Source organism: Harpegnathos saltator, unplaced genomic scaffold (assembly GCF_003227715.2).
Source record: "Harpegnathos saltator strain DR-91 unplaced genomic scaffold, Hsal_v8.6 scaffold10, whole genome shotgun sequence".
Taxonomy (NCBI): domain Eukaryota; kingdom Metazoa; phylum Arthropoda; class Insecta; order Hymenoptera; family Formicidae; genus Harpegnathos; species Harpegnathos saltator.
The window spans coordinates 1,118,045-1,145,157 of NW_020229873.1; the positions used below are offsets into that span (position 1 = coordinate 1,118,045).

Genomic DNA, 27,113 nt, shown 5'->3' on the forward strand with positions numbered 1-27,113 from the left:
CGCCGACAACGGTCGAAGGCATTCGCGAATTGTACCGCGATTGTAATACTTGCTACTTTTATATACAGGGTCTGCCAAAAGTTCCGGAACGGCTAATTATTTAAAATATAATGATTGTTTGAAACAAAAGTTGTAGGGCTTAAAAAAAGCTATCAGATATTGATAATTGTTTGACCTTGGAACGACCCTGAGAAACGTTATCAAGGTCGATATAAAAATCTTAAATGGAAACTCCAATTTTTTATTACACCGTCATTTTCCACCAATTAATTTGAACAACTTTTGTCTGAAACATTTTTTTTATTTGCCTAATATTTTTTGAGATATTTAAGGATAATTTGGTAACTTTGTTTAATATTTAACTTACGATATCTCGCTAACTGTTTGTCGGGATAAAAAATGGTAGTAGACTTTGCTATTCTACTTGGTCTCAAGAATATATTGTTACAATAGCTCCCTGACTTTTGTTAATTTGATGATTTCGAAATTTCGAAAGATCGATAAATTAACAAAAAATAGAGCATTTAGGATTTAAGATTTTTATGTCGACCTTGATAACGTTTCTCAAGATCATTCCAAGGTTAAACAATTATCAATATCTGATAGCTTTGTTTAAGCCCTACAACTTTTGTTTCAAACATTGTTTTAAACATTATTTTTTGAAATAATTAGCCGCTCCGGAACTTTTGGCAGACCCTGCATGTCATTAATAGCTATTGTTTCTTTAAAAAGATGTCTATATCTTAACAGTAAATTTTTTATTTATTTGATCTCTATTTCTTCTATAACTTCTATTCTAAATAATTATATTCTAATAACTTTTATTCTAAAAAATATATTTTTTTATGTTGAAAAAATGGGTGAGAAAATTTGACAAAAATTTTGATAAATTTTTTTGACACAAAGAAAAAAAGATATTTTTATTAAAAACAATACTATCCTTTATCTGGTGAAAATTGACGAAAAATAATAGAAAGTAATTACTTTACTTACTTTATAATTACACTTTATTAGAATGAACAAATCGATTTTAATAAAATTATTTCATATCTGAGTATGTTTCTTCCAGATGGATACCGCATTGTAATTTAGCTTTGTGCCACAAAGCTGAATTACGACGCGGTATCCATCCGAAAGAAACATACCCTGATGGTATCAACGGCCGCGAAAGTCTAAAAACTAATATTTCATATCTCTTTATCACGAGGTTTATCAAAACTTTTTCACTCATCTAGGTTGTTGCAGATGAAATGGACGTTTTTCAAAATTCAAATTTCCCGGCCGAGTAGTTCAGCTTTTTTCATGCAGCTGTCGTTGCATGCGTGATATTTGAAAAGTATATGCCCCACACGTAAATTTGCATGCATAATCTTACTTTTATCACATTGTTTATATCATTGAAAATCGCTGTCTCTTCGACATGGAAAGTAAAGAAATGCGGATAATATTCTTGTATGAATACAAACTTGGCCATAGTGCGGCCGAGGCAACGCGAAACATAAACACTGCTTTTGGGGAAGGTTCTGTAAGTGATCGAACCATTAGACGTTGGTTTGAAAAGTTTCGGTTTGGTGATACAAATCTCGACAATTTGTCTCGCGGCCATGCACCATCAATGATTGATGACAATGTTTTGAAAGACACGGTTAAAGCAGACTCACGTTTATCAGTTCGAGATATTGCACACAGCATCAATGTTCACTATTCCAGTGTTTACCGACACCTAAAGGCCATAGGGAAAGTGAAAAAGCTTGACAAATGGGTAATCACATGAACTGACTGAGAGAGACAAGCTTCGCCGTATGGAAATCAGCTCATCTCTGCTTTCCCGACACAATAATGAAGGAATATTAAATCGAATAGTAACGTGTAATGAAAAGTGGATTCTTTATGACAATCGTCAACGTTCTGCCCAGTGGTTAGATGCTGATCAAGCTCCGAAACACATGCCGAAACCGAGCCTTCATCCACGTAAAGTTATGGTATCTGTATGGTGGTCTGCCAAGGGTATTGTGCATTTTTCGTTTTTAAAAAAGGGTGAAACTATAAATGCTGACAAATATTTGATTTGCCAAGAAATTGATAATGTGATGGAAAAACTGCGTATTAAACAGCCGGCGTTATTAAATAGACGCGGTATGTTGTTGCTCCATGATAATGCTAGACCGCATATTACAAAAAAAACTAAAAACATTAACAGAATACAAATGCGAAGTTCTCCCTCAGCCTCCTTATTCTCCTGACCTTTCTCCAACTGATTACCATTTGTTTAAGCATCTGGATAACTTTTTAAGTGAAAAGGTATTCCAAACAGAAAGCGACGTGAAAAATGCGTTCAACGAATTTCTTGCATCTCGCTCTTCTAATTTCTACGTGAAAGGCATTGATGCGCTTGTAACACGTTGGGGGAAGTGTATTGAGGTGGAGGGAGACTATTTCGATTGACGAAATGTATATAAAGTGTGTTGAATAAAAATTTAAATTAAAAATTAAAAAATGGCCATTTCATCTGCAACAACCTAATAATATAATAGACAAAATATCTGTTGTTACTTTCTTAACTGAGATAGACATGTAATACAACAGCATTCACAAGAGAAGAAATCTTGTAATTGGATGTGTATAAAATAAATAATATTTAACACTTCTATTATCAGTGTAATTAGAAAAAAAATTGAAAATATATACAGATGCAAGATTTCTAGAATATTAGTCACATGCTCTCATAAAAAAAAATTAAGATAGTATAAAATTTATATATGTATTAATTTCTTGAAAACCATGTTTTATTTTACATTTCTTACTTGTTAATGTAATAGTCTGATTTTTATGATATAAATTCAAATCTGTTTTGAGTGGCAATTAGTAGATTACAGTATTTCATTACACAGATGATGTACATGTAATATTTTTTTTACCACTTTGATCTTAGATATGTACCTACATGTATGTGCCAGCATGTATGTATAAACTAATATATACTTAGTAAAAAATCTAAACAGCTCAACTTATTAAATATTTAATAAGAAAATTTAACAAATGTTTTGTAGAAAATTGCTTTCCAAATTGTCTGTATAATACTTTATACACTAAGTATTAATATTTAATATATTGTTTAATTTGTACACAGGTATTGGAGAGTAACATAACAAGTATATTGAAGATATTACAATAATACGAAAATACATTATTTTTTTCCTAATGATTCTTTTTCGAGCGACTAGTCAATCTATATATTTATATATTTGCTAACTTGTTCATATGGAAGCATTTCTACAATTGTCTTATCTTGCTCAAGTTCAACATGTTCAACTATGCTATAATGGTCTATATGCAATTCTTTTACTACTGCTTTCTTGCCTTTATGTTTTCCCCAAAGAATTAGGACTTCCATTCCTATCGCAGGAATGACCGTCTCCAAGTATTCTTGATCCAGTTCTATGTGTCCATTAATTTCTTCCGGTGTCTTCAGTTTTACTTTACCAATGAAACTATCTTTGCCAACTGTTTGAACCATGTCTTCAGCTTTATAATATTTGTCACCTAGACTCTTTGAAGTAACCTTAACCATTAAACCTTACTTAAGTCAACCTTCAGTTGCAGATGGGTTGTTATCACTTTTGAATTTTTTTGTAGATTTCATTTTTTCATCGTTATTACATATTTTTCATTTCGTTTTTTATTTTTCTCATTAGTTGATTTACTTGGAACAGGTGTATCTTCATTAATATCTTCATTTCTTATCTTCTGCTTCATGTTCAGTATAGGGAGAAACTTTGGCTTTGGTTTCAATTTAATCTCTAGAACTAAAGGTGCATCATTCTCAGGACGTGTCAATGGTATTTTGGATGTCTCATTCTCTTCTTCCTTTATATCTTGTTTTGCTCTCTGTATTTGTTTCTCGATAAAATCCATTAATCGTTCTTCATCATCCTTATCCATTTTTCCCTCCTTTGCTTTTCTCTCCTGTGCAGCAAGTTTCAGGATCTCTATCAATATATGTTACATACCATCCTGAAAAATAACATTCTATGAAATTTAGTCTTAGTAATTACATTTCTATAGTTTTATCAACAATTGTAAAAATAACTATTAACAATATGCAAACCTTTTTCAGTTTTATCGACAATGCATTGTCGAGTACTTCCTAGCCATTTAACGAACATGCTTAATGTCAACCAATCGGTTGCGTTCATATCGCTTCTCAGAGATATATTCTTGATATACTCGATTCGCTGGTACTCGTCTGGTACCAAATTGCCTCTTTAACAAGTTTAAATAGCCTTTCGAAAAATCTCACGAAAATTGGTCCATATATCGGTGCGCACTCTCAGCAAAGAGCAACAGTTGACGATGATGTGATTCCGACATCGTATGACATTTGAAACCATTTTCATCTCTACACTGTTTCTGACACATTTGACAATACTATCTTAATTTCTGCAACCCTTTTGCTTTGATCTTATTAGCAATGTACTTTGGTGCCTACTTCGTGTTTTCCCATTGTTTATGCACTCTCCTTCACGTTTATAACCTACAACTGAATTACAGGTTAAGGACCGACGAGAGAAATTTGTTCCAGATAGAATACAATTTCTCTATATAAATATTATTCCCTAATGTCCATTTCTATCAACCTTGATTAACTTAATCAGTTGGTTATTCCAATGGAATTGACCAATCACATTTGTCGTTAATTAGAATTGTTAAATGCAATTGGTCCATTCGGATGGAATAACCAGTCGATTAAATTAACCACGGTTGGTAGAAACGGACATACAAATCTATTATGGGTCTCTCTCTACAGGAAAGGCAGGGACTCAATTGGACATAACCAACCGGTGGGAAGCTTCACCTAGAGAGTTACTAGGTCCAACCAATCATTATATTTGGTGTCTAATTAAATCCCTTTGTACTGTAGCGTTCCCTGTAAACATTTTTGCCTTATATTAATTACAAATGTTCGCTCCATTTTATTACAAAAAACTTCATCTTAATATCAATAATTAAAAAGACTTCTTTTTCTTCCTTTTCCCTTTCTCCTTTTATGTACATGCTCTGCTTTTCTTGTGCTGTTTATTGAGCAATTAAATGCTGTGTAACACCAAAATAATATATTTTAAAATAAGATATTTTATTTGAATGACTTAAATGCAAAATAATAAAAGGAAAACTAAAAAAGAATGTAAAGAAAAACGTAAAAAAGTGAATAAATAAATAAATGTGTGTATATGTGACGTGCGAAATGTAATAATCAATGCTGCAATCAATGATGCTTCCAAAACCTGGCAATCAATGTGAGACATTTTCATGCACTATTCATCCATCCTACACATATTAAGGAATTTTAAATTTCATAGAAAAATCTGAATGGATCCCATAATAAACAACATACTTAAGAAAAAGATAAATTCAGTATATATCCAGTTCAATTATACACATATGATTACATCGTGGTATATTTTGAAATGTTTAGTGCTTGGTTTAAAATATTGAATTTATTTAGTCTTATCTCACTTTAAACACTTTTGATTTTTACAAAACATCAAATACACTTGAGTACACACACACTACGACTCAACTTAACAGCCACATGTGAATGAACTAATAAATAATATATACGCGTGAGCAGGTTGCCAGGTTTTGGAAGCATCATTGGTTGCAGCATTGATTATTACATTTCGCATGTCACATATAGGGTCTGCAAAAAGTTCCGGAACGGCTAATTATTTCAAAAAATGATTGTTTAAAACAATGTTTGAAACAAAAGTTGTAGGGCTTAAAAAAAGCTATCAGATATTGATAATTGTTTGACCTTGGAATGACCTTGAGAAACGTCATCAAGGTTGACATAAAAATCTTAAATGGAAACCCCAATTTTTTATTACACCGCCTTTCTCCACCAATTAATTTGAATAACTTTTGTCTGAATTTTTTTACTTGCCTAATATTTTTTGAGATATTTAACCCCTTCCGTGGCACGGACGCACCGGTGCGTCCAGCCAAAACCGTGCCGTAAGTGGCATGGACGCACCGCGGGTGCGTCCAGATCAATTTCGTGTTGTATTGAATTTTAAGTGTAATAACTATTGTTGTAGAATTTTTATCAAGTAGTTTTTGAGTCGCTGATTACGAATTTCAACTTAGTTTTTTATAATTTGTTAATAAAAAAAAACTATAATCAAATTAAAATGTCGGAAAATTGTAAATCTTTTTTTCACACACGGGATGTGTGAGAGTGAGAGAGAGAAACTGAGAAGAGACCGCGGCGTCCGATGGAGGGATCGGCATCGTTAGAACAGGGCAGCGGCGTCATCAATGGATTTCGCGCGACGTTTGGCGTCGTTTGACCGCAGCGCCTAAAGGAATCCGAGTGTTCGGTAGTACCAAAAAACAGAGGATGTACGACGAAGAGCGAGCAGCGAACGAGTTAGTTCGCAGCGAGCAGCAAGAGCGTTAAGAGCGATTTTTATATAAAAATCGTTAATTTAGTGACTTGAGAAATGACCAATTACTTTTATTTATAATATTAAGCATTTCTAAACATTTTAGTCGCCATATTCGATCCGCCATTTTGAATTTCTATATTTTGACCTCAAATTCGGCTTCAGCGACCAAAAAAACTGAAGTATACAAATTATTGAAAAAATCCGCCTCGTCATTTTTTTGGGGCGGTTTCAGTGCATTTTACTGAATTTTGCTCTGCCACGGAAGGGGTTAAATCGAATATGCAAGCGCCGCCCGATCTATTGCATATTCGTGTTATTTATCGCGCAGTAAATGCACAAAAACGTCATAAGTGTGCGACCAACATACACACACACACACACATACACATACCATGGAATACAACGATGACATGCATATAACGTCCGGTTTTTTTCTTTTCATAATCTCGCAATAAAGATCCGCGAGATTGATGTCCGTCAAAACACACTTAGATTCACACACAGAAGTTTCCGCCTTCTGTTGGAAAAATTTTTGAGATTTCTAACAAAATCAATCAGTGGAGGACAAAAGATACGTCGCGTTTAAAAGATACGCGACGCATCGCAACGTGTAACAGTATTTTTCTCAGTTTCCTCGTGGATATCTAATTATCGACAATTTGTCAATAATTGACAATTATCGATAATTTGCGCACACTCGCCCAAATTATGGATACACGATACCCGTTCCCGGTAGGGAAAAACGTATTTAGTCCGGGGAGGAATTACAGCGCATTTTTTCGATATAAATGTTGTATATTTCACCTTAATGATTATTTATAAACTAATGGTTCTTCACCGGCGGCGTTGTATCTTTTTAAAGTTACGAAAGAACGAAGTCGTCGTCGTATCTTTCTAACATGATTCGTGCGGTATGCGAGTATTGAAAAGTTAAAAAAAAGTAGCAGCTTTGGGCTCCGAGAACGAATAAATACGAATGGCAAGGTTTCGACGGCATGGCATTACAGTATTATGGCAATACAGTATTATTAACAGTACGGCCGATCGGCGACCGGCACAAAGGCGAGAGAAATTTGTACGTGATATAAATAATGAAACTAGAAAATGGAAAGAGAGAGAGAGAGAGAGAGAGAGAGAGAGAGAGAGAGAGAGAGAGAGAAAGATTACAACAGAGAGAGAGAGAGACACAGTTATAGATAGAGAGGAAAAGCAATAAAAATATATTTTACAATACTCTGTACAAGATCTTTTTCGTCGAATAAGTATCGAGTCAGCATCGATATACAATTAACGTATTGATTATGAACGTGATTATGAATGGTAGCGTGATCGTTGTATGTGTGTGTACGTAATATGTCGATAGAAATGATATGCGATTCAGCACATGTTTTAAATTTTCGCATTTAACAATTTCTCAAATGTTAATTAACAACAACACGCAAGTGTGAATAGATTGTGTCAACGAGGCGGCAAGTTTGCACCCGCAAACTCCACACACAACACACACACACACACATATCGTACTCCTAAAATCTGATTACTAAAAAGTCAAAGGGGGAGAGCTCGCCCGTCGGATAAAAGATCATACGTATATATATATTTGTATATATATATATACACACATATACATATATATATATATGTATATATATCTCGCATCGTTATGTAAGCCGTGTGCAAAATTATGTTACACGTAAAACCGTCCTATATAAATATGTACACAAATTAATAAGAATTCCGATAATAAGGTCATTGCACTAAGATTCGTTTCCGTTGTCGTAACAACCATAAGGAATAATACAAAAAGAGAGAGAGAGAGAGAGAAAGAGAGAGGAGAAAAGAAAGGGACACTCGTTCGTATCGTCAAATTGTACAGACTGCGAAGAGACAGAAGAGAATCGTATAATTCTCGTCGTAATTCTGGCGGCGTTCAAATTTAAACAACAGCAACGGAAACAATCCCGAAATATTTCACCGCCCCGCAATAATCGTCGCGCGATGATTCAATCGGTCGTACACGTATCTTGGCGAACTCGGTCATGATTGATGCGTCGCTAATTACAACATAGTCTCGGCTAGCCCCGGTCAAAGTCGCTCGCGTTTACATTCTCGAGCAGCGACGAAACCCATAAGCGCTGGCCAACAGACGAAAGTGTACGCGTATGCGGTTCCTTAAGAATTACATTTCAGTCTTAAAAATAGTGTCCTTCGCTTCGAACACTTTCTTTCAACGTCTCACACCTCGCGTCCTTCGACACCTCGCGTACGTGTGAAGGTCGGCCTCGAGTCGCGGCGGCACCGAGAACGTTTCGATGGGAATTGTAAGGCGTGCGGTCGGGTCGTACTCGTTCTTCGCGCGGTCAACATCATCGTGTCATCATTCGCGCAGAGCTACCTATCCTATTGCGATCGCACTTGCTTCTTTCATTGTTTCACGCGAGTGGCAGTTAAACTTGTCCACCGTGAGGAAGGAATAGACACGCGCGTCTGTCGTGTTCGTTCACTACATTGTACTTGGCACAACCGTCACCTTACTGTACTGTCCATCGGCCGACTGGCCGGTCGCCGTTGTCGTCTGCGTCTGCTGCGGTGCTTTGTCCAGGTGCTTCGGAGACGACGTCGGAGCCGGCTTCAACTTCCCCAAGCTGGGGTTCTCAGCGAGCGTGACGTAGCCAGTACTCTGCTTAGCGAAGACGGGCAGCCTGTTCGGTTCCACCTTGACACTCGAGTTCTTGTCGTCGGTGTTAACCTTCTTGCAGTTCTCATCATCGTTCGTCACTTTCGCGCACAACTCTGTCTTTGCCCGTTGCTGCAACGGTCGTATAGAGCTCGCGAGCGTATACGGCTTGGTCGAGGTCTCGTTCGACGTAGCGGGTATCGCGTGCTGAACGTAAGGCCTCCGCGACGAAGATTTGTGCTGGGCAGCGTGAGTCGGCGATGTCGTTGCCATCTCCTCTGAGATCGACGACACGGCGACGTATGGTTTCGTCGACGAGGAAGGCAACTCTTTCAGTGACTCGGAAGCCTGTGAGAACAACGTCGGCACGAAGGACTTATTGTGAGAACCCGTGGACATGAAGGAACCGCACAACAGGTTCCTTTTGGTTTCGACGATCGGATTCAAGAGGTACTGCTTCTCCAGCGTGTCTATCAGACCGGTCTGCACATACGGTTTGGAGATCTTGTCGGAGTCGGAATCGAATTGCAACGACGCTTGCGTGTCCGGATTGTTACATTTATCTGGCTCGACGAATGTCAGTTCATCCCAGTCTAACGGGTTAGTCGCGTGTTTCGGCTTCTTCAGTTTCTTCTCCAAGGCGGAGAGCGCGATATACGGTTTCGAGGACTTGGCTGCTTCCGTTTGGAGGGTTATCAAAGCATCGCCGACGGTGGTGGCGGCGGCGGCCGTTTTGCCCGCTGCCGACGAGTCTTCAGACTTGACAATCTGCCCGGGCTTGTTAGGCATGGAACCGACGACGCTATAGTTGGCAGTGGCAATGCCGGAGACGGTGCCGATGAACGGGTTCTCCCTCGGCACTGGGCTGGGGTTAGACGACGCCTCTTCGGAGGACGGCATGCTGATGTAACCGGTAGAGGACCACGTGTGCTGTGACGTCGTGCAACCCGCACTCTCGGTCAGATTGGGCGTAGACCGCGTCAACGACAGCGTCTCGCCCAGCACCGGCTCGCTGGACTTGGTGACTTTCGTATACAACTCCCATTGCCCGTTCTCCGTCGATCGCGCATTGCCCACGTTCCTTTGTCGCACCCTCTTCGACTCCCGACTCGGTAGCGACTCCAACAGCTTGTCGGGCGATGCTGGGTCGGATGCCATGTCCGTGCCGCTGTCGTTGGAAACCTGAGAGTTGGTCGTGAGGGAGGAGGTGACAGAGTCCTGGGCGCTCGAGCAACCGCTCGAATCGGCGGACGGCTGTCGCATATGCTGCTCGCCGACGTTTGACAGTAATTTCTGCGCAGACACGAGACACGTCTTACGATACACCATAGCGCGATTTCGGGCGATCGTTGCATCCGCGAAGACTGCATAAGCAGACGCCGTTAACCTCTTGAGTGCTGGGATGCGTATATATGTGCACCCTACGAATTTCTTCGGCTGATACTCTCGACACAGGCAACAGTTGCCAACTTGCGATGGACACTTATATTCGTGTTCTTTTATACGTATTTTAGCGACGGCGTTAAATGAAATTTTCTCATTTGTCCCGGTCCACTTGTCCCGGTGCTTTCGACTTTTCAAGAAGACTTTTTTAACCGACTGACGTACAACAGCTCGAAGTATTTCGTCCCCAGCAATCGTTTAGTTTTCAAGTGCTCCGCACTCAAAAGGTTAAGTGCTGTTACTTGGGTAGATAGATCTGTCTCACTTACTATGTTCGGAGCGAGTCCGGGCGGTAGTTTCACTTCGACGTCTTGCATCGCCCTACACTTCGACCACATCCTGCAAGAGAAAAACGGTACAGAACATTACAGCGAACCGCGAAACTGGAGACAGCCAGAGCCGCGCAAGAACAATTCTTCGCGCGACTCCTTGCCGAGGCTTGCACATTTGCAGATTAACTTGCGAATGCGCAAGATTCGCCACGACGAGTATCTCCATCTTATTTTTCTTTCTTTTTTTTTATTGCATCTTATTTCTTTCTTTCTTTACCTTCTAGAACCGTATACGAGACAACCGAAGAGCACTCCGACGCCGATGATGCTGGTGATACATATCATGAGCCATGCTGCAAAGGACGGTCCTGTTACACAAGGAAATCGTACTTACTAATATTTCTTATAAGTATAAGAAATATTACCAAGATTAATATAAAATAATGTATCAATATAACCATGTATTAAGAAAGCAATGCGTTTCTTTCTTAATAAGTGGTTGCACAGTCGATATGAACATTTAAGATTTGTCACTTAATTCTTTGAGGGTGTGTGCTGAGAGTTCACTACTACGAATTATGAACCAGTTCGTATGAATCATTTTCAGAAGTTGTCTCATTTGCATTTGTTGACAATGATCTCAGCTATATTCAGGCTTTATCGCTTGAAATATCGGATATTTATCTTTATTTCTGCTGTATCTGATATCTCGTTAGTCTTACAGACGAAACATTCGATAATCTCCCTAAACTCCGGTAAACAAAGAACACTTTTCTCGTTACGCTGCTCCACGCTCAAAGGATTAATCAGCATAGGCTACTACTTTATTACAGAATACAGCAAATACACACCGTCGGAATAACAATTCAATTCCACCGGATCAGACCAGGGTCCTTTTAACTGGGTGTCATTAACGATGTTAACAGCTTTCACTCGAAGAAGGTAGGATGGTTCCTGAGGTTTGTCAACGTCCTTACAGTCGGGAATAGATAGCCGTATTTCTACAATACGAACAGTGATATCCAAATAAGCATCTGTTCATATAAATTACACATACTCGTACAAAGGTAGACTGAATCATATCATGATTCAGCAACATACCAAGGAGTTATAGCTAATAAAGAAAGCTGATGACAAGCGACTCACCAACTCTTTCTTTTAAGCTATAAAGTAGCGACTGGAAAATCGTGTGAGAGATCGAGGATAACAGGTTTCAAATATTTCTTCTCCATGTGTTGTTTCAACAGTTCAACAATTGTACACAAAAAGTATAAAACGTATAATTTTTTCTTTTTTTATAATTAATGCGACAGGAGTACGCGGCGCGCAGTTGGGAATTTGACTGCAGGAAAACTAACAAAAGACATCGAGTGGAACATTTCGCGATCAAATTTCTTTGCATCGCACGAGAAGCATACCTTTGAATTTTATATAGTTAAATGCATAGATCAACTGCCTCATGTTCTCAAAAGACGAAAAAATCCGTGAGTAAAAAGTCATCAGTTCTCCTTAAAGTTCCTTAGCTTTAATGTTCACCTGATGCGTTGGTGTATTGGATGTATTTGACGTTGTGCAGCGCGATCTCGTAATAGTGCACGGGACCGCCGCTATTCTTCGGCCGGTTCCACTTGAGGACAACTTCGCTGCCGTTCTTGGAGTACACATAAGGCGTGCTTATCTTGCCCGGCACGCCGATCTTCGTGCGCTGCGTTAGCAATGTTGCATTACTGCACGATATAGTGCAGGCGCGAACGCTGATGTTGTATTTAGTATATGGCTCCAGACTCGTCAAGTTAATACTAAGCACGTCCTCAACTCTCATGGAGTTGCCATTGAACAGCACCTCGTAATACCGCAGTACCCCGTTCATCTCTTTAGGCAGTTCCCATCGAAGACTTATGGTCGTGTTTGTCACGTTCATGACTTGCAGGTTTTGCGGCGGGGTGCTGGGCGCGTCTTCGAGAGTGGTGTTGTAGAGAAAGTCGCTGTTAGAACCCTCGCCGAATTTGGTCAAGACCGTGACGTACAACATGTACGTAGTATATGGCTGTAATTCGCGAGCGGTACCGTGTATCGTATGCGGCCCGGCCACGATAGTAATATTCTTCTTGGTGTTCTCTTGGCATTGCAGATTATACGGTGATATAATAGGACAGTAATAGATGTTGAAGCCATCTATAATACCGACGCGATCCGAGCAGTCCAATTTCCAGCCAACCTCGATAGACCTCGAATTAATGTTGTTTATCCATACGTCTTTCATCTTGCTGGTCACCTTGTTGTGTATCACCGTACACGAAGCCCATACCATACCGCTGCTAGTCTGCTCCGTGTTGGTAGAGATCGCAAATTGGTACACCTTCAATGGATTGGTCACGGTCACATTGTACATGGTAGTGTTCTTGGGCACGTGCACCCAATCCAAGAAACCCTGCGAGTAACAAGTTACTCGATAAGTACAAGCGTTCGACTTGTCGAATGAAGCGATGCTCTACGAGTAGTAGAAGACAAACGCAAATACATACAGTACACTGGTAAGGACGATCGCGCGTGTCCTCGCACCAGAAGATTGTGTAATTCTTGATGTTCTTCGCGGTCGGCGGCTTCCAAGACAACTCGTATAACGTTTCGTTGTAAGCAATTTTCGTAAAGGCATTTGGTTCGAGTGAGATGACTGCAAGATTTGATGAGATAATTACACTTCACCGTTACTTTGCATCTTATTTGTCTTTTCTCCTCTTGTTATGTACTCACCTTCGGACTGAGTTGGTACGATTATTTCGGAGCGATTGCTGCTGAAGCCTACTTCATTCTTCGACGCGATCTTGAATAGATATTTGCTGTCCGCTGTGATCGTATACTTGACATACGCAACGGTGGAATTTTTGTTCTTTAAATATGCATCGGCACCGTTCTTCTCCACGTAATCAACTTCGTATGTAAAGTTCTCTCCGTTTTCGTGGTTTCGCGGTATTCTTTGCCAATACAAGAACACGTCTCTGCTTTTGTCGTCGATCTCCGTGATCTCGAAGCTGCCGATGTCAGTTCGCGGTGGATAACTCGGTACTGAAATCGAGCAGGAGACAATTTAATTGTATGAAACAGACCGAATGAGATTGTAAAGCAATTTGACACGTTAATTTGTCATAGGTCCCAAATCACGATTATTTTCTTTCGAATGTTACAAACACGATAAGAGATAACGAAAGGTGGATTCTCATACCGACTCAAAGTATACTTACCGCTTGACGCTGTTCTGAATTCGACGATGCTAGGCTTGCTCCACATATGTTCTACATCCGGAGCTGTCGCACTCTTTAGGAGAATACGGACATCAAACTGACAGTAGCCGCAGTTCAGGTTGGAGAGAGTGTACTCTTTATGCTCCTCACGAGTTTTGTCAGTAATGTTGATAACCTGTGGACAACGTATGATGATCGTTACGGCACGAGTGACAGTTTGCGTAAAATTCAAATATTGTAAAACTATCGTCGGCAAGACCTAAAAACATTCTATTTGTGATACAAAGATCAATATTTATAATCTTACCGTCCAAGTAGCGTTTTTGCTATTACTGTGCAATTGATTCTGATACATAATTCTGTGATGAATACCGACTGGGAAGTTTTGCAACGGAAAGGGCAGACTCCACCGCAGTTTCGCGCTGTCCGGCGTTATATCATGCACCTTCAAATGCCACGGGCTGTGTGGAATAACTGAAGCAACGACATAATATGGTTGATGAATATCAAATATCATACTTTGTGCAGGCAAATATATTGCAAAATGATTTTGAGCATTTTGTGACGATTTCGAAAAAATTGATTATTCAGACTGCGTTTCTACATTCACTGTCTGTGTTGCTAAAATCTATAGTATAAGTAACATGAACTATAGCTTTTCAGGCAGCTGGCAGTGAGTGCAGCCTTAGTAACTACACATAGTGACAAGCGAGAAACACGAATCGAGTATTTGCGAGATCACAGAAATAGCTGTGACAAAGGTCGTTTTAATAAAGTAGTCTCGATAATGTATCCATATATGCGATCAAATTGTTGGCAAATTTTTAGAACCGCCAGATTCTTCAACACATTTGTATACTCACTTGTATATGAAAATAACGCGATATTTCTCACTTATTTCTACATGAGTGTGATAGAATGTCTATACACTAAAGATTTACATACCATTAGAAAAATGATCGATCCTGTACGTAAAGCTGGCGTTCTCGAAAGGATTGAACGCAAACAGTATGAAGGTATACGTCTCGTACGGTTGCCTATAAATTGGATTGGTCTTTGTGTCCCAATAGCACGAATTTTTATCTGCCATGTCGATGTCTGTCTTCTTCGTGTCATCTTTATTTGTGTCGTTTACATCTTTCGGGCAAGGAAATATTTTCCGGCTACGTTTTCCGGGCAACGTGAAAGTCAGGTTGTATGTAGTTTTGACATAATTATGCACCGGTACCCATGAACAACGCAGGCTCTCCCAATTGTCGGACACACAATTGAAGCTTATCGGTTTCGTAGGTTTGTCTGTTGTAGAGAAAACAAAACGAATAAGCAGCATGTAAAATGCGTTACGTGAAAAAAGGGGTATAAATCACTTTAAATCGATTACGAGTATATTTCGTACAACGTTACGTCAAACGCTAAAATTTATTGTAACGAATGTATATAATACATGCAAAATGTCATTAATACTATATATACACCGTCTAGTGCCTATATCTGCGGCAGTTATTTTTCACATAAAAATAACGTATAATTCCGCGAAATAAGAAAGAGTAACGCTACGAGTAACTTTTAACATTACATAGTCTCCCTTTTCTAGTTATCTTTATTGCTCATGATAATAAAACGACTTTAAGACGTATCATATCAAACGATTCGCTCATAATTCTAGCGAAAAGGGAATCAATGCGCAATGTTGTCTCCGTAAAACGTCGTTGAGCGCTGTGCTGATAAGAATAAATGTGTGCACTGTTACTGTACCACTAAGAAATACTTATTTCACGTACATGCGACGATTGTTACATATACAACGTGTATTCTGTCCGTATGGCGTTGGATAATGCGCTAGATGTTTTATATACAATGAAATGAAAAATAAATATACATGCAGCAAACAATCTGTATACATGCGTATGAGCAGGTATATGTAGACTCGATGACTTACGTCCAATTGCAACTTCGTTGAGACAAACTGCCACGGTATGGACTTTACCGTCCTCTACATGCAAGCCGCAGGTATAAAGATCTTTAGAGGGCTCCAGATCCTGTACCTCCAACAATATCGCCGTTTCGTTGATTATACTGATGTATTTTTTATCTATGAAAGCTGTATTACGTAAGAAATAGAGATCCGCAGAGGTTTTGCCTGGAAACTTTTCGCGTATTCGTCTCGGGTCTAATATACACATAATCCTCAAGGGTTTAGTACCATATTCGATGTTAATGTCACCATACGGCCTTGTCACTGTAAAAAATGGAGGTGTTACAACAAAACCTATACATCACAGTACAACAAAAATACTAATCACGGTAAAATATATTTATACGCTGTCTTAAATATTTTGATCGGTATGCTCTCAAATTTCATCGGTAGTTTCGGCATGAACTGTACCGCTGGCGCATTAAATATAGATACATGTATTTAGCTCAACACTAGAATTCCAAAAGGAGAGATAAGACGTATGTTTTATTTATAATTGTAGCACACCGGCAGGACGCGCATGCGAGAGACCAGAGCGTTTACGTTATCTCCGCGTTTTACAATACATATGTAAATCCGAATTTATCCACCGCTCTGTGACTCGGGTGTATGTAACGACGGAAGTGAAACGTCAACTCGAATACTGTAGTTAACAATTCTCTCGCAATATAATTACCAAATACAATACGCGTACATTCAAGAATTATTACTCCTAAACATTAAAGACAAAATATTTCAAGAATCATATGTACCAATATAAAACAAGGGGTATCCTTCGCGCTCGCTATTTACATAACGTTATCGGTGTTCAATTTCAAAGGAACTTACCTCCTGGTGTTGACAGACCCTGCACGCAGGGTTTCTGACTGATAGGTGTGTGCGTATCAATGATATCTGTGTCATTTATGGAGTCGATGGAATCTGCGTGGACTGTCATGTGCATCATAAGGAAGAGAATGCAAATGAAGGAGAGAAAGATCCGTGAGAAATCGATCCCCCATCGATAGTCGTATCTCCACAGACTTCTCGATCGGAATACACGATGATAACAATATTCTGTTATCCAGTAAACTAACGAAAATAAATGTGAGTATATCCTCGCGTCGCGTTCCCGTCTAAGATTGCGACTTCGGTGCTTCATTGTACTGCAATTGTACGTGGGACGATCGTGTTCCTGGCTCGGCGGGCATCGATCAGTCGAAAAGGCACTAGGAGACGGCATGGCGTTCCACGACAAGCGAGCCGTGTCATCCGGCTCGCTTCTTAGCGCAGCGAACACCTCGTCGTCCTTTACCGACGAGGCGCTCCTGCTGAATACACGGTGCTCGTTGCATTTTGTATAACTGCCGCGAGCAACGGGAAACTTCAGCGACATGACATCCAGCGCGGATCGGCATTTGGCATGTCTCGTTGTTGCGTCGTCTTGTCTATACGCTAGATTCATTTCCTCAGGCACTCGTGTCGGACGTACATCGATCGAAGAGGACATTATGCGCTCTTATCACTGAAAAATAAATAGATTCAGTAAGTACGGATCTCGAAATCTGTGTTAACTCGGAGTGACGGCAGGCTGCATAATTAATCATTTCTCAAACTCACTCTCACTCACTCACTCACTCACTCACTCACTCACTCTCTCTCTCTCTCTCTCTTTCCCATCAAATACTTAGTATGTATATTATGTAATTTGTATTGATAAGATCGGAAGAAAAGCAACGATGGTTCGTTTGAAATTAACGACAGCAAAGTTCTCTTGCACGAAATATCGTACGATCAAAATAGCCGTGAAAGGTTAAAGTTATGAGGAGAATTAAAGTGACGAACGCGAGAGTCAATCTCTCGCTCTATTTTACGGAGTCGGATGAGATGTGAAGAGATGCGAACCGCGACTAAGCTAGGCCACAACTGATCTGCCGAGAGTAATCTAGGAAACGTACGCACGTAAGTGCTATGTGAACGCAAGTCGAGGGGAAGAACGCATCTTTTATTAGTAAATTTAAGGTCGTGACACGCGGAGTAGCTGCTTTTTACGACGAGCGCGGCAGCTTCCAATAATCATCATAAACTACATTTTGTTATCAACACACGACGATAACATAAATTCAGCTTCGTTCAGCTACAATACTCGATAACGTTTCTCTACGCGACAGCCATCTCTCTTCCCCTCCTCATTGTGCATTCAAAGCGCAACGTATTCCAAGTCCCACCGAATATTTTACGTTTAACGACAATAGTAATTTCGCAAAATATCGATAAACATTATAACGTCAGACAGTATCGTGTGTAAATTCGATAGCCTCGAGAATACGTGTTGTTGTTGTAAAATAAATTATTCATGACGCCTCTTTGTTGCGCAACGATCTGATAGCGAACAAGATTTTCACGAATATACCGGACAGCGTTTTACAGCGGTTTACGCGGACGTGTCATTACTCGCGCGAACACAACAGGAAAATCCAACGCGATTTCTTTCGAACTTAGAATCGTTTCCTTCCGCACCGGCGTAATAATTTCATAGAATATCTCCGCAGGTACGTAGCAGCAGCTAATAATCTGTCTTTCTCCAGGCGCACGTTTTACATCACGGCACATTAAAATTGTGTGGAAAACCTCGCATTTTCGAACATTCCAATGAGAAACATATAACGATAGAATAAATATTTAACAAAAATAAGCGAAAAGATTCGAGCGAGCTAAATGTAGTCAACAGGCGAATAGGTCGATATTTTCGATACTCGTGTTTATACGAGTAAATAAGATATTTGTAACAAGACGCAATAATAAATAGAATATTTATATACAAATAAGTATAACGTATATAGGAAATGGAACGTTTTGACCGTTACAATAATCCTCGACTAAAGACTTTCGTAATGTTCCAAGATGTTTTTTGTTTAATATTTACTTAATATTTTCTTTATGTATAATTTTACAAAAAATCATTTCTATAATATATCCATTCCGATTCACGAGATAAATTATTAGGAGGAGGACACCTTAGTTTCCGACAAAAAAGAAAGTGACACAACGCTTACTCGTGATAAAACTCACCCAATTAATCATCAGGCAAATAATGTGTATGTTTAGTCCAAGTTCAAGAGCGCTTCGGCCTGATAAAGCGAGATACAAAACTACTCAACTACTCAACAACGACGTATCGTACCTGCAAAAAGGCAATAGGAAGAAGTGACGATCAGAGATCTGTCAAAAATCAGAGATCGTTCTGAAAAGTTCGAAGACGAAAATTTTCGCATTCAGCACAGATAATGATTAGGTAACAAATACAAGCCAACTGACACAGAGAGGTACATCTTTTGCGAGGAACATAGAACGAATCTTGGGAAGAATCAAACAGAAAAAAAAGGCAAGGGAAAAAAACAGAAGGCAATTAAATTGTTTTCAGAGCTACTTACGAAATCATCAACATGTAAGTTACGCAACGAATTTTCACGGATATACATCCGATCGTCAAAAAAACAAAGAGCGAAGTCTGGGGGAGAGAGGAAGTGTCTTAACCAGTCGATTATATCGACTACCCGAGGATCGCGCGAATTGGACAAAAATATATATTTTTGACTTTCTATAAGAAATAAAATCAACACACGGGGAATTTCAAACTTGAGCAAATTCTCGGTGACCAAACAATAAATATTATATTCAACAATCGAGTCTCAGTATGAGCTCCGTCTAGCGAATTTAACGGATTAGATTGTCGATCGGATGTCAACAATTTCTAAGAGGGGAAACGTTTGTAAACAGGCGCGATTTGCGTCGAGAGCATCTTCGCACTCCTCCGATTTGAAATTATAATCGGTCGCTGAGCTACGATTTGTGATCATTACGAATGCTAATGGATTCGAATGTTGGCCGAGTGCGTGACTTTTGCTAATTAAGAACGTGCAAGAGGTTCTTGCAAATCGTGCGGCAAAAGGCTCTTTGTAAACCGACGATTGAGAGGCTTTGCGAACCGACCGATTGAGAGGTTTCTCTGTGCGCTGAGCTGTGGTCTGAGCTTCGACGTTCGGCTTCGACGAAAAAGTCGCAATTCTCTTTCATATAGTGATAATTAAGAGAATCGCGATACTTCTTGCGATCACAGATTAGAAAACCAATCATGATTTCAAGACGAGCGTCGAGACACTTGGTGATTTATAGATTTGATAGAGATCTTTTGCAATATTTTCCTATCTCACAGGCCCCTCTTCTGTCTCATCATTTCAAAATTGTAACTGACGAATCAGTCGAAAGAATTTCGTAAGCAGCTGCCACCTACGATGGAATATAATTTAAATATAAACTAAGCTCACAAAGATACAAATCAGAATAAAAATAACAAGTTAGGCAAGTGAGAGCTAACACCGGTGGACAAACGTATGTAATAATAACGCCGATCAACAGGCACAATTACCAAGAATTTATTAAGATATTCACAAATAATCGTAGATTATTAATTAATTAAATAATTGATAAATAATTGTAGTTATATACGTTTGTCCACCGGCGTTAGCTCTCACTCTTGCCCAACTTATTAATTTTATTTCAAATATAATTTACGTTGGACATCCGTGTGCAATTCGTCGGGCAAAATATCAGCTCGAAAACGAACGAATAAGGGAAAATTTCGCTCGCTTCTGCATAATTCTAACGCCAAATTAGGAGAGGACGTGCGAATGGACTTCCTCTGATTCTCTAATTTTACATTCTTTCCAATTTCACTCCGTCTTCCGAGTCTTGCGCGCGCAAATTGCATGACGATCGCGCAACAAACGTAGCAGAGGACGACGATCGATATTCCCATCCATCGTCGTCATCGTAAACAACGATTGGAGTCCTGTTTGCCGAGAGCTCCGCGAGCCAGCGAAATCAGAGAACGGTATCACGCGCGCCGGCTGCTCACCTTATCTCGCCGATAAATCGATCCCGCCGCTACCTTATATACCGCTTGTTTTCCCCGCGGTCGATCCGTTTATCCCGGACGACGACGACGACGACGACGACGACGACGATGTCGTTCGGGCTGCGCGACGCGTCAGCAAATCGTGAAATAATAGAAAAACTGATAATAGCAGCGCAACGCGCGCGAGGTCGCAATTTTCGTCGACTCGACGCTCGCGTCGTCGTTCTTTTTCCGCCCATCGATCGCGTTGCACTTCTTGCACACGGTATCCTCGCGAATCGTCGCCGCGATTTCCGCATTATAACACAGCGGACGCCTTCCCCCGGGCGAATCGATTCGCGGAAGCTGTTGGTTGCCGAGAGTCGTCGAGCTTGCATGATAAATGAAAAATCGAACGGATATCCTCGCGAATCCTCGTTACGAAGAGATTCACTTTTGTCAATGGAGATCTCTCGTCCCGTCCGTAAACAGAAGACGATACGACAAACATCACACAATTGCGATTGGAGAATCCTGCGTTACGCATCGCACAACGGTAGTGCGCGTCAGCGTTATCGATACCATCGTTACTCGAATTAAAAGGCGGCAAAGGGAGGGAGGGATCGATCATAGCGTATGCCTAACGTACACGTGTCGGAGGTATAAAGATACTGATAAGAAAATTATGAAGAAAGCCTCACGTACACGCACGCGCTTGTTTGTGTATGTGTGTGTGGAAGCGCACACGCCTGTACTCCCTCGTAGCTAATTTTCATTATCGTCAAACTTATTGACACTAGCGAATGACCGATGACGTAGCGCTACGTCTTCCTTCTTCTGCTCTCTCTCTCTCTCTCTCTCTCTCCCTCTCTCTCTCTCTCTTTTTTTAGAAACGCGCGCGGGGAATGGGCAGCCGGCCGTTGACGCATGACTGTGAACTCGCATGAGCTAACCCTGATAAGAAAGCGCGGCGGTGGATCCGCGGCTGTTCGCTAAACGAGAACTCGCGTTTCGAGCGAAAACTAAATAGTACGACCGGTTTGCTCGCGTGCGCGCGCTGGACCTCCCGCCGGCGCACATACATATCTATCGTGGAGCAACGGCGACGCGTAATGCCGATTCCCGAAAAGCGGATTACAAAATAAAATAGTATTCCGCGGAAGACGAGGTTCCGCGAAAGAGGTGAGAGTCGGCGCACACGGACGCGGACACACATATTTAGCACGTGAGTGTGTGCCCGACCCTCGCATAAATCGCGCGTATCAGACGGAACGGAAGAGCGAAATCGTCGTGGCGCGGCCTTTCGACGGCGGCTTCTCGTTCTCGGGGCGGCGAGGAGGTGCGCGCGCGCCGCCTCCGCCGCCGCCGTCGCCGCCGCCGAGGCGTATTTATATCTTCAGCGCGGAGAATGACAAGTTTCTCTAAAAAACAGCCGAGACCGGGCTTCCCGTGAATTCCGCGGCGTGCTCGAGCACGTACACGCAGCTAACAGCAGCCGAGAAGAAGCGGCGGATGGTATCGTTGACTCCTCGGCGATTGGAAAATCAATATTTCCGGATTACTCTACACTATTCTCGAAACGAGACGGATTATTAATGATCGAAACAGACGCAGGCCTCGAGGACGATCGCCGTCATCGTCCGATTGCGATCGCTTCCCTGAAGGGCGACGACGCGTCTTGTGCCGCGGCGCTTGTTATTAAAACCGTTACTCCGAGATCCTGAGAATCGTCGTTGCAAACAGCAACGACGGGCGAATCGCCGATATCGGCATCGATTGCGACAGCGATGCCGATGCCGATACCGAATAACGACATCTCGACGCTACTCGGCCGTCCGCCCGCATCCGGACGTCCAAGAACGCGGGGATCGCGCGATACCTACGATAACTAGGAAATTCGCCTAAATATAATACCGTTATCTTATCGCGTGAGACAACGCGCGCATATTCCATATCCGCGCCTATGATGTAACAATCGCGACAGAATCGCGGCGCAAGTGCAATCGCGGCCCGAAGATTGCACATTTGCATCGCTGCTCGGCGGCTCGAGAAGAAACTGGCGCCGCATCGCCATCGCCATCGCCGCCGCCGCCGCCGCTACGGCGCTTCGCGTACTTATATATCGTGAACATGATCCACATTCTCGCGGCGTGTTTAGCGCTAAATGCGACCCCGTCCGATCGTTGTGCCGCGTTCCACGCATCGCGCCGGCCGCATACTAATGAACGGGGGGACGAGGCGCGAAATCCGCCCTTCGGTCCATCCATTCGCCGCGGGGACGGTCCTCGTGGTATGCTGGACTCTCTCGACGACGGAATTCTAAAACGGGCTCCTTTCGTCGGTCGTAAGGTCGCCGCTGGTTGCATTCTACATCCCATCGTCTGAGAAAAAGAGAGAGAGAGAGAGACAGACAGATTCAAAATGCAGTGTCTTGCTTTTTCTCCTCCTCTTCGTTTGCTTGTTCGTTCTATGCGCGTACCGTGAGCGACGGTTGTTCCTTTTCGACGTTCAAAACACACCTCGCGATTTTACGAGCGGGACGTCACATCTTGTTTCTCGGCGAAGGTCGCCGCGGTGCGACCCGGCTCTACGAACGGCGGGACGAAGGAACGAGAGAGAGAGAGAGAGAGAGAGAGAGAGAGAGAGAGAGAGAGTGAACGAACGTACGACATCGTTGCATCTCGTTTCGGAGAAGATTTAAATGCCGTGTGTTTCCTTCTCTCTCTCTCTCTCTCCCTCTCTCGCTTTCGGTTATACCCGCCTGCCGAGATGCGACAAGCGCGCGATCCATCGCTTAAATAAGCGCACTCGCGCTTAGATATTGGGATTAATCCCGACGAATCCCGACGAGCGCGTTTCCACTTTTTCTTTTTGTCGCGGACGACTTGCGTTGCGCTTTGCTTTCGATTTAAATCGCTGGATTTAAACCGCGATTGTACCGCTTCTCGTGAAAATGGATGAGCTTACGAGGAAAATGAAGTTTGGATAGCATTTCTCACTTCGAAGAATCGAATCTCCGCGAGGGATAAGATTTGCACGGCGGTCGGGAAATGACTTGGCTCGTATCGAAAATATACACATTTTCCACAACATTGTTAAACATGTTCTCTCTTTTTACGTCATCTTAAGTTCTGAGATTTTTAGAAATCGATTGCGTCAGGTCTGAAGGCAGTTTCCGAAGAATGCGTCCTCTCTAATCGAATTTCTTCGTCGAGATACTTGTAAGGTCGTTTTAGATAAACGAGGGAACAAGGGACCGTATCGACAGCTACAAACAACGTTCGGGACTTCGCATATTCGAAAACCTTTTTGTTCGATTGTTAAACCTACAGGTTCCTTAAAATAACAGCGCGATTAAATATTCAATTCGACCTGTAACATTCCCGCCGAGGAGAATGAAATAAAAAAAAAAAAAGAAAAAAAACAGAGGCATGACCAAATCGCGCGAAGAGGAACGAAATGAAACCCTTTCTGTTTGATCACTAAACCTGCAATTTCCTTAAAATAACAGCGAGATTAAATATTCGACTCGACCCGTAACATTCCTGCGGAGGAGAACGAAATAAAAAAACAGCGGTGTAACCAAATCGCGCGAAGAGGAGCGAAATGCAGAAGACGGAAAAGGGAGCACGGAGAAAGCACCAACGAGAACGAATTAAAAAAGAAAAAGAAAAAAAAATTATTACCTATTTACACGTAGGTTTGTCATTTCCTTCGTTCTTTGTTAGTCAAATATAGAAGAGCGAGTCTTTTCTCAGTAGTAGCTAGGGTGTCGAGAGGAAGGGATTATCCATTAAAGGAGATTTTTCCTCTGGTTTCTTAACGGGATATCCCCCCGACGTGTATGAGTATTTGTATTCGTTAGTTTAAGCTTTTAGATTTACAGGCGCGATAGCAACGGCGCGCAGCATCTCGCTTTAGCCCGCGGGCTCAGCGGGGCTTTACGAGCGACAAACATGCGGCCGCGTAGCGGCTCGAAAGGCACCTCTGATTTCGATTTACAAGAGAGAAGCCAAGAGGGAGGGGGAGAGAGAGAGAGGGAGAACGCGAGCGCGCTACAAACTCGATACGAGGAACGAGCAAATGGACGGACGGACGGACGCATACGCGTAAATTAGCGTGTGTATGCGACTAGTAAAAGGACACTCCCCCCTACGCACACGTGTAAGAAGACACCCTCGTGCGACGATACGCACGAGATACACTCGCAAGGTCTTGTTCTTTATGATAATAGATGATGCACTTTCTCTCCAAACCATCTTGTGCGTTATCTTTCGAGCATCGTTTCCCTCTCCGCTGCCCTCTCGCTCATTCTCCCTCCCTCCCCCTCTCCTTCCATCTCTCTCGCCCGCCAAGTGTCAAATGCACACTCGTTTCGTTTCAAGCACGGATAGCGCGACTTGGCACGTCTATAAAGAACAGACTCGTAATATGTACTCGCGTGCGATTTACCACATAGAAAACACGCGCGTGCACACACACACATGTCGCGCGCCTGCATGCAGTAGCACCCGCGCGGGCTGCACCAACATCTTTATATGTCGCGATAGAACGCACCGCAAGGCGGGAACGCTAATCCTAAACGCGTGACGTACGTACAAATACACACACACACACACACACATATACATCTAGCTGCGATATACCCATGGCTCGACTACGGTTGCGCGCGCGCGCCGAAGCGAAACAATGCACACGGGCATCAATAGAAGAACCGCGCGCGCGCGCGAGAGAGAGAGAGAGCGAGCGTGTAAAGCGTATCCCACACAGCACGAAGGACGAGCGGCCCGGAGAGCGAGAAAGAATGTACGCAGTCGCTCCGAAAAATCGCTAATGATCACACGAGCGACCCAGGGACAGCGGTGCAGAGAGGAGAGAGCGCAGGCGGGCGGGGGAGGGGGGAAGGCAGGGGGCAAAAAGGGAATAGCGATAATGTCTGGTAGCGCGGTCTCGCTGGTAGCTGCTCACGTTCGCTGCACGTTCGTTTCGCCTCTCCTCCTCTTGTCATTCCTTCGCTTCTTTTCCCCGTTGGCGTCTCGTGCTCTCCTCGCCGCCCCAGTTATCCCCTGTCGCGCGACTCTGACACGGCCTTTTAAAACGCGGCCGAGGTAGTAGACGGGCGGAGTGAGCGAGATGCGTAAAAGAGTATCGCAGAGAGATGCAAAGATGGAGTTTACTCACCCTCGTAACGGCTCCGTCGACGAGTAGCCCGCCTGTCGAATTCCTCATCCCAACGGATCGGACGTCGGATCGTTCTCGCAGGCGGTTCCGAATACTCGTCGTTGGTATCGGGAAAATCCTTAGACGACCGTGAGAGTCACGGATACACCAAGAGCAGCCAACGGGAGGTGGGCAGGGAGAGAAAGACGGTGAGAGGGTGAGAGGGAGGGAAAAGAGCGAGCGAGCGAGCGAGAGAGAGAAAGAGAGGGAGAGAGAGAGATCTTACGCGAGTGCACGCAACGGGTTCGAGCTCGGAGCCACGGCCGACGACGATCGTGCCGTCGCTCGTCTCACACTCCTCGGTGTCCACTCACACGCGCACACTCCGCCAACGACGAGCCGAGTCGGAGACACGTCTACGCGCGTTACGCGACAATCCAGCGCGTTTGGGTTGACATGCGACGAACATGCTCTCACGTCTCCCGTGAACCGCGTCCCGATATCGTCACTTCATAACAGCGAGAGAATTCTGTTTACATTCGAGCAGGGTCGTCCATGGTACTCATGGTTCTACGCGATACGCGCATTCTGGGTAAAATACGCACGTATGCGCGATCAATCGCCAGTGCTGCCAATCTGAGGAGCGCCGCGGCGCTGGCAGCCGAGAACGACGGAAGATGGCGTCGATGCTCCGTCAGGAGATCGTAAACTCGTCGATGAATTATTTACCGCGCGACACGTACCTCGGTCTCACTGCACGATCATCCTGCTGCATCTTGCAGAATGCCTTCGTGTTTCTTACCGTGTACGCAATCTTTCGCGAGTCACAGAATGCACAGGACGGACGAGAGGAAAAGAGAGAAACTGCACGAAAATCTCCGCTCGAAATTACGTGTTACCGCAAGCACGCCGATCGGCGACTGACGTCAAGTCGATACGTCAAGCGCCGCGTTCTCGGAAATGGAGTCGCAGCTCGCCGCACGAGTCACCAGGTGGCCTCTGCAGCGCTATTTTCAAAA

General features: G+C 42.5%; 1 protein-coding gene and 1 pseudogene across 5 annotated transcripts; both read right to left on the bottom strand.

Moving 5' to 3' along the window:
• Positions 1-2,777: 2,777 nt before the first annotated feature.
• LOC105190191 (DNA/RNA-binding protein KIN17-like) lies at positions 2,778-4,953 on the bottom strand (annotated as a pseudogene).
• Positions 4,954-7,223: 2,270 nt separating this feature from the next.
• Positions 7,224-27,026, bottom strand: dome (cytokine receptor domeless). 5 transcript variants are annotated; one of them, XM_011152779.3, is made up of 14 exons: positions 26,116-27,026; positions 19,110-19,221; positions 16,887-17,562; positions 16,023-16,322; positions 15,029-15,379; positions 14,391-14,557; positions 14,084-14,258; positions 13,596-13,907; positions 13,367-13,515; positions 12,378-13,272; positions 11,693-11,842; positions 11,119-11,209; positions 10,839-10,908; positions 7,224-10,419 (listed from the first exon to the last, which is right to left on the bottom strand). In XM_011152779.3, exons 3-14 carry the CDS (start codon positions 17,545-17,547, stop codon positions 8,953-8,955), a joined length of 4,788 nt encoding a protein of 1,595 aa, XP_011151081.1. In that variant the 5' UTR covers positions 17,548-17,562; positions 19,110-19,221; positions 26,116-27,026; the 3' UTR covers positions 7,224-8,952. The 5 variants fall into 5 exon arrangements, with proteins under 5 accessions (XP_011151081.1, XP_011151082.1, XP_019700208.1 ...); XM_011152780.3 differs by lacking the exon at positions 26,116-27,026 and adding an exon at positions 19,472-20,359; XM_019844649.2 differs by lacking the exon at positions 19,110-19,221 and having other exon boundaries at positions 11,119-11,194.
• Between the last annotated feature and the right edge of the window lie 87 nt (positions 27,027-27,113).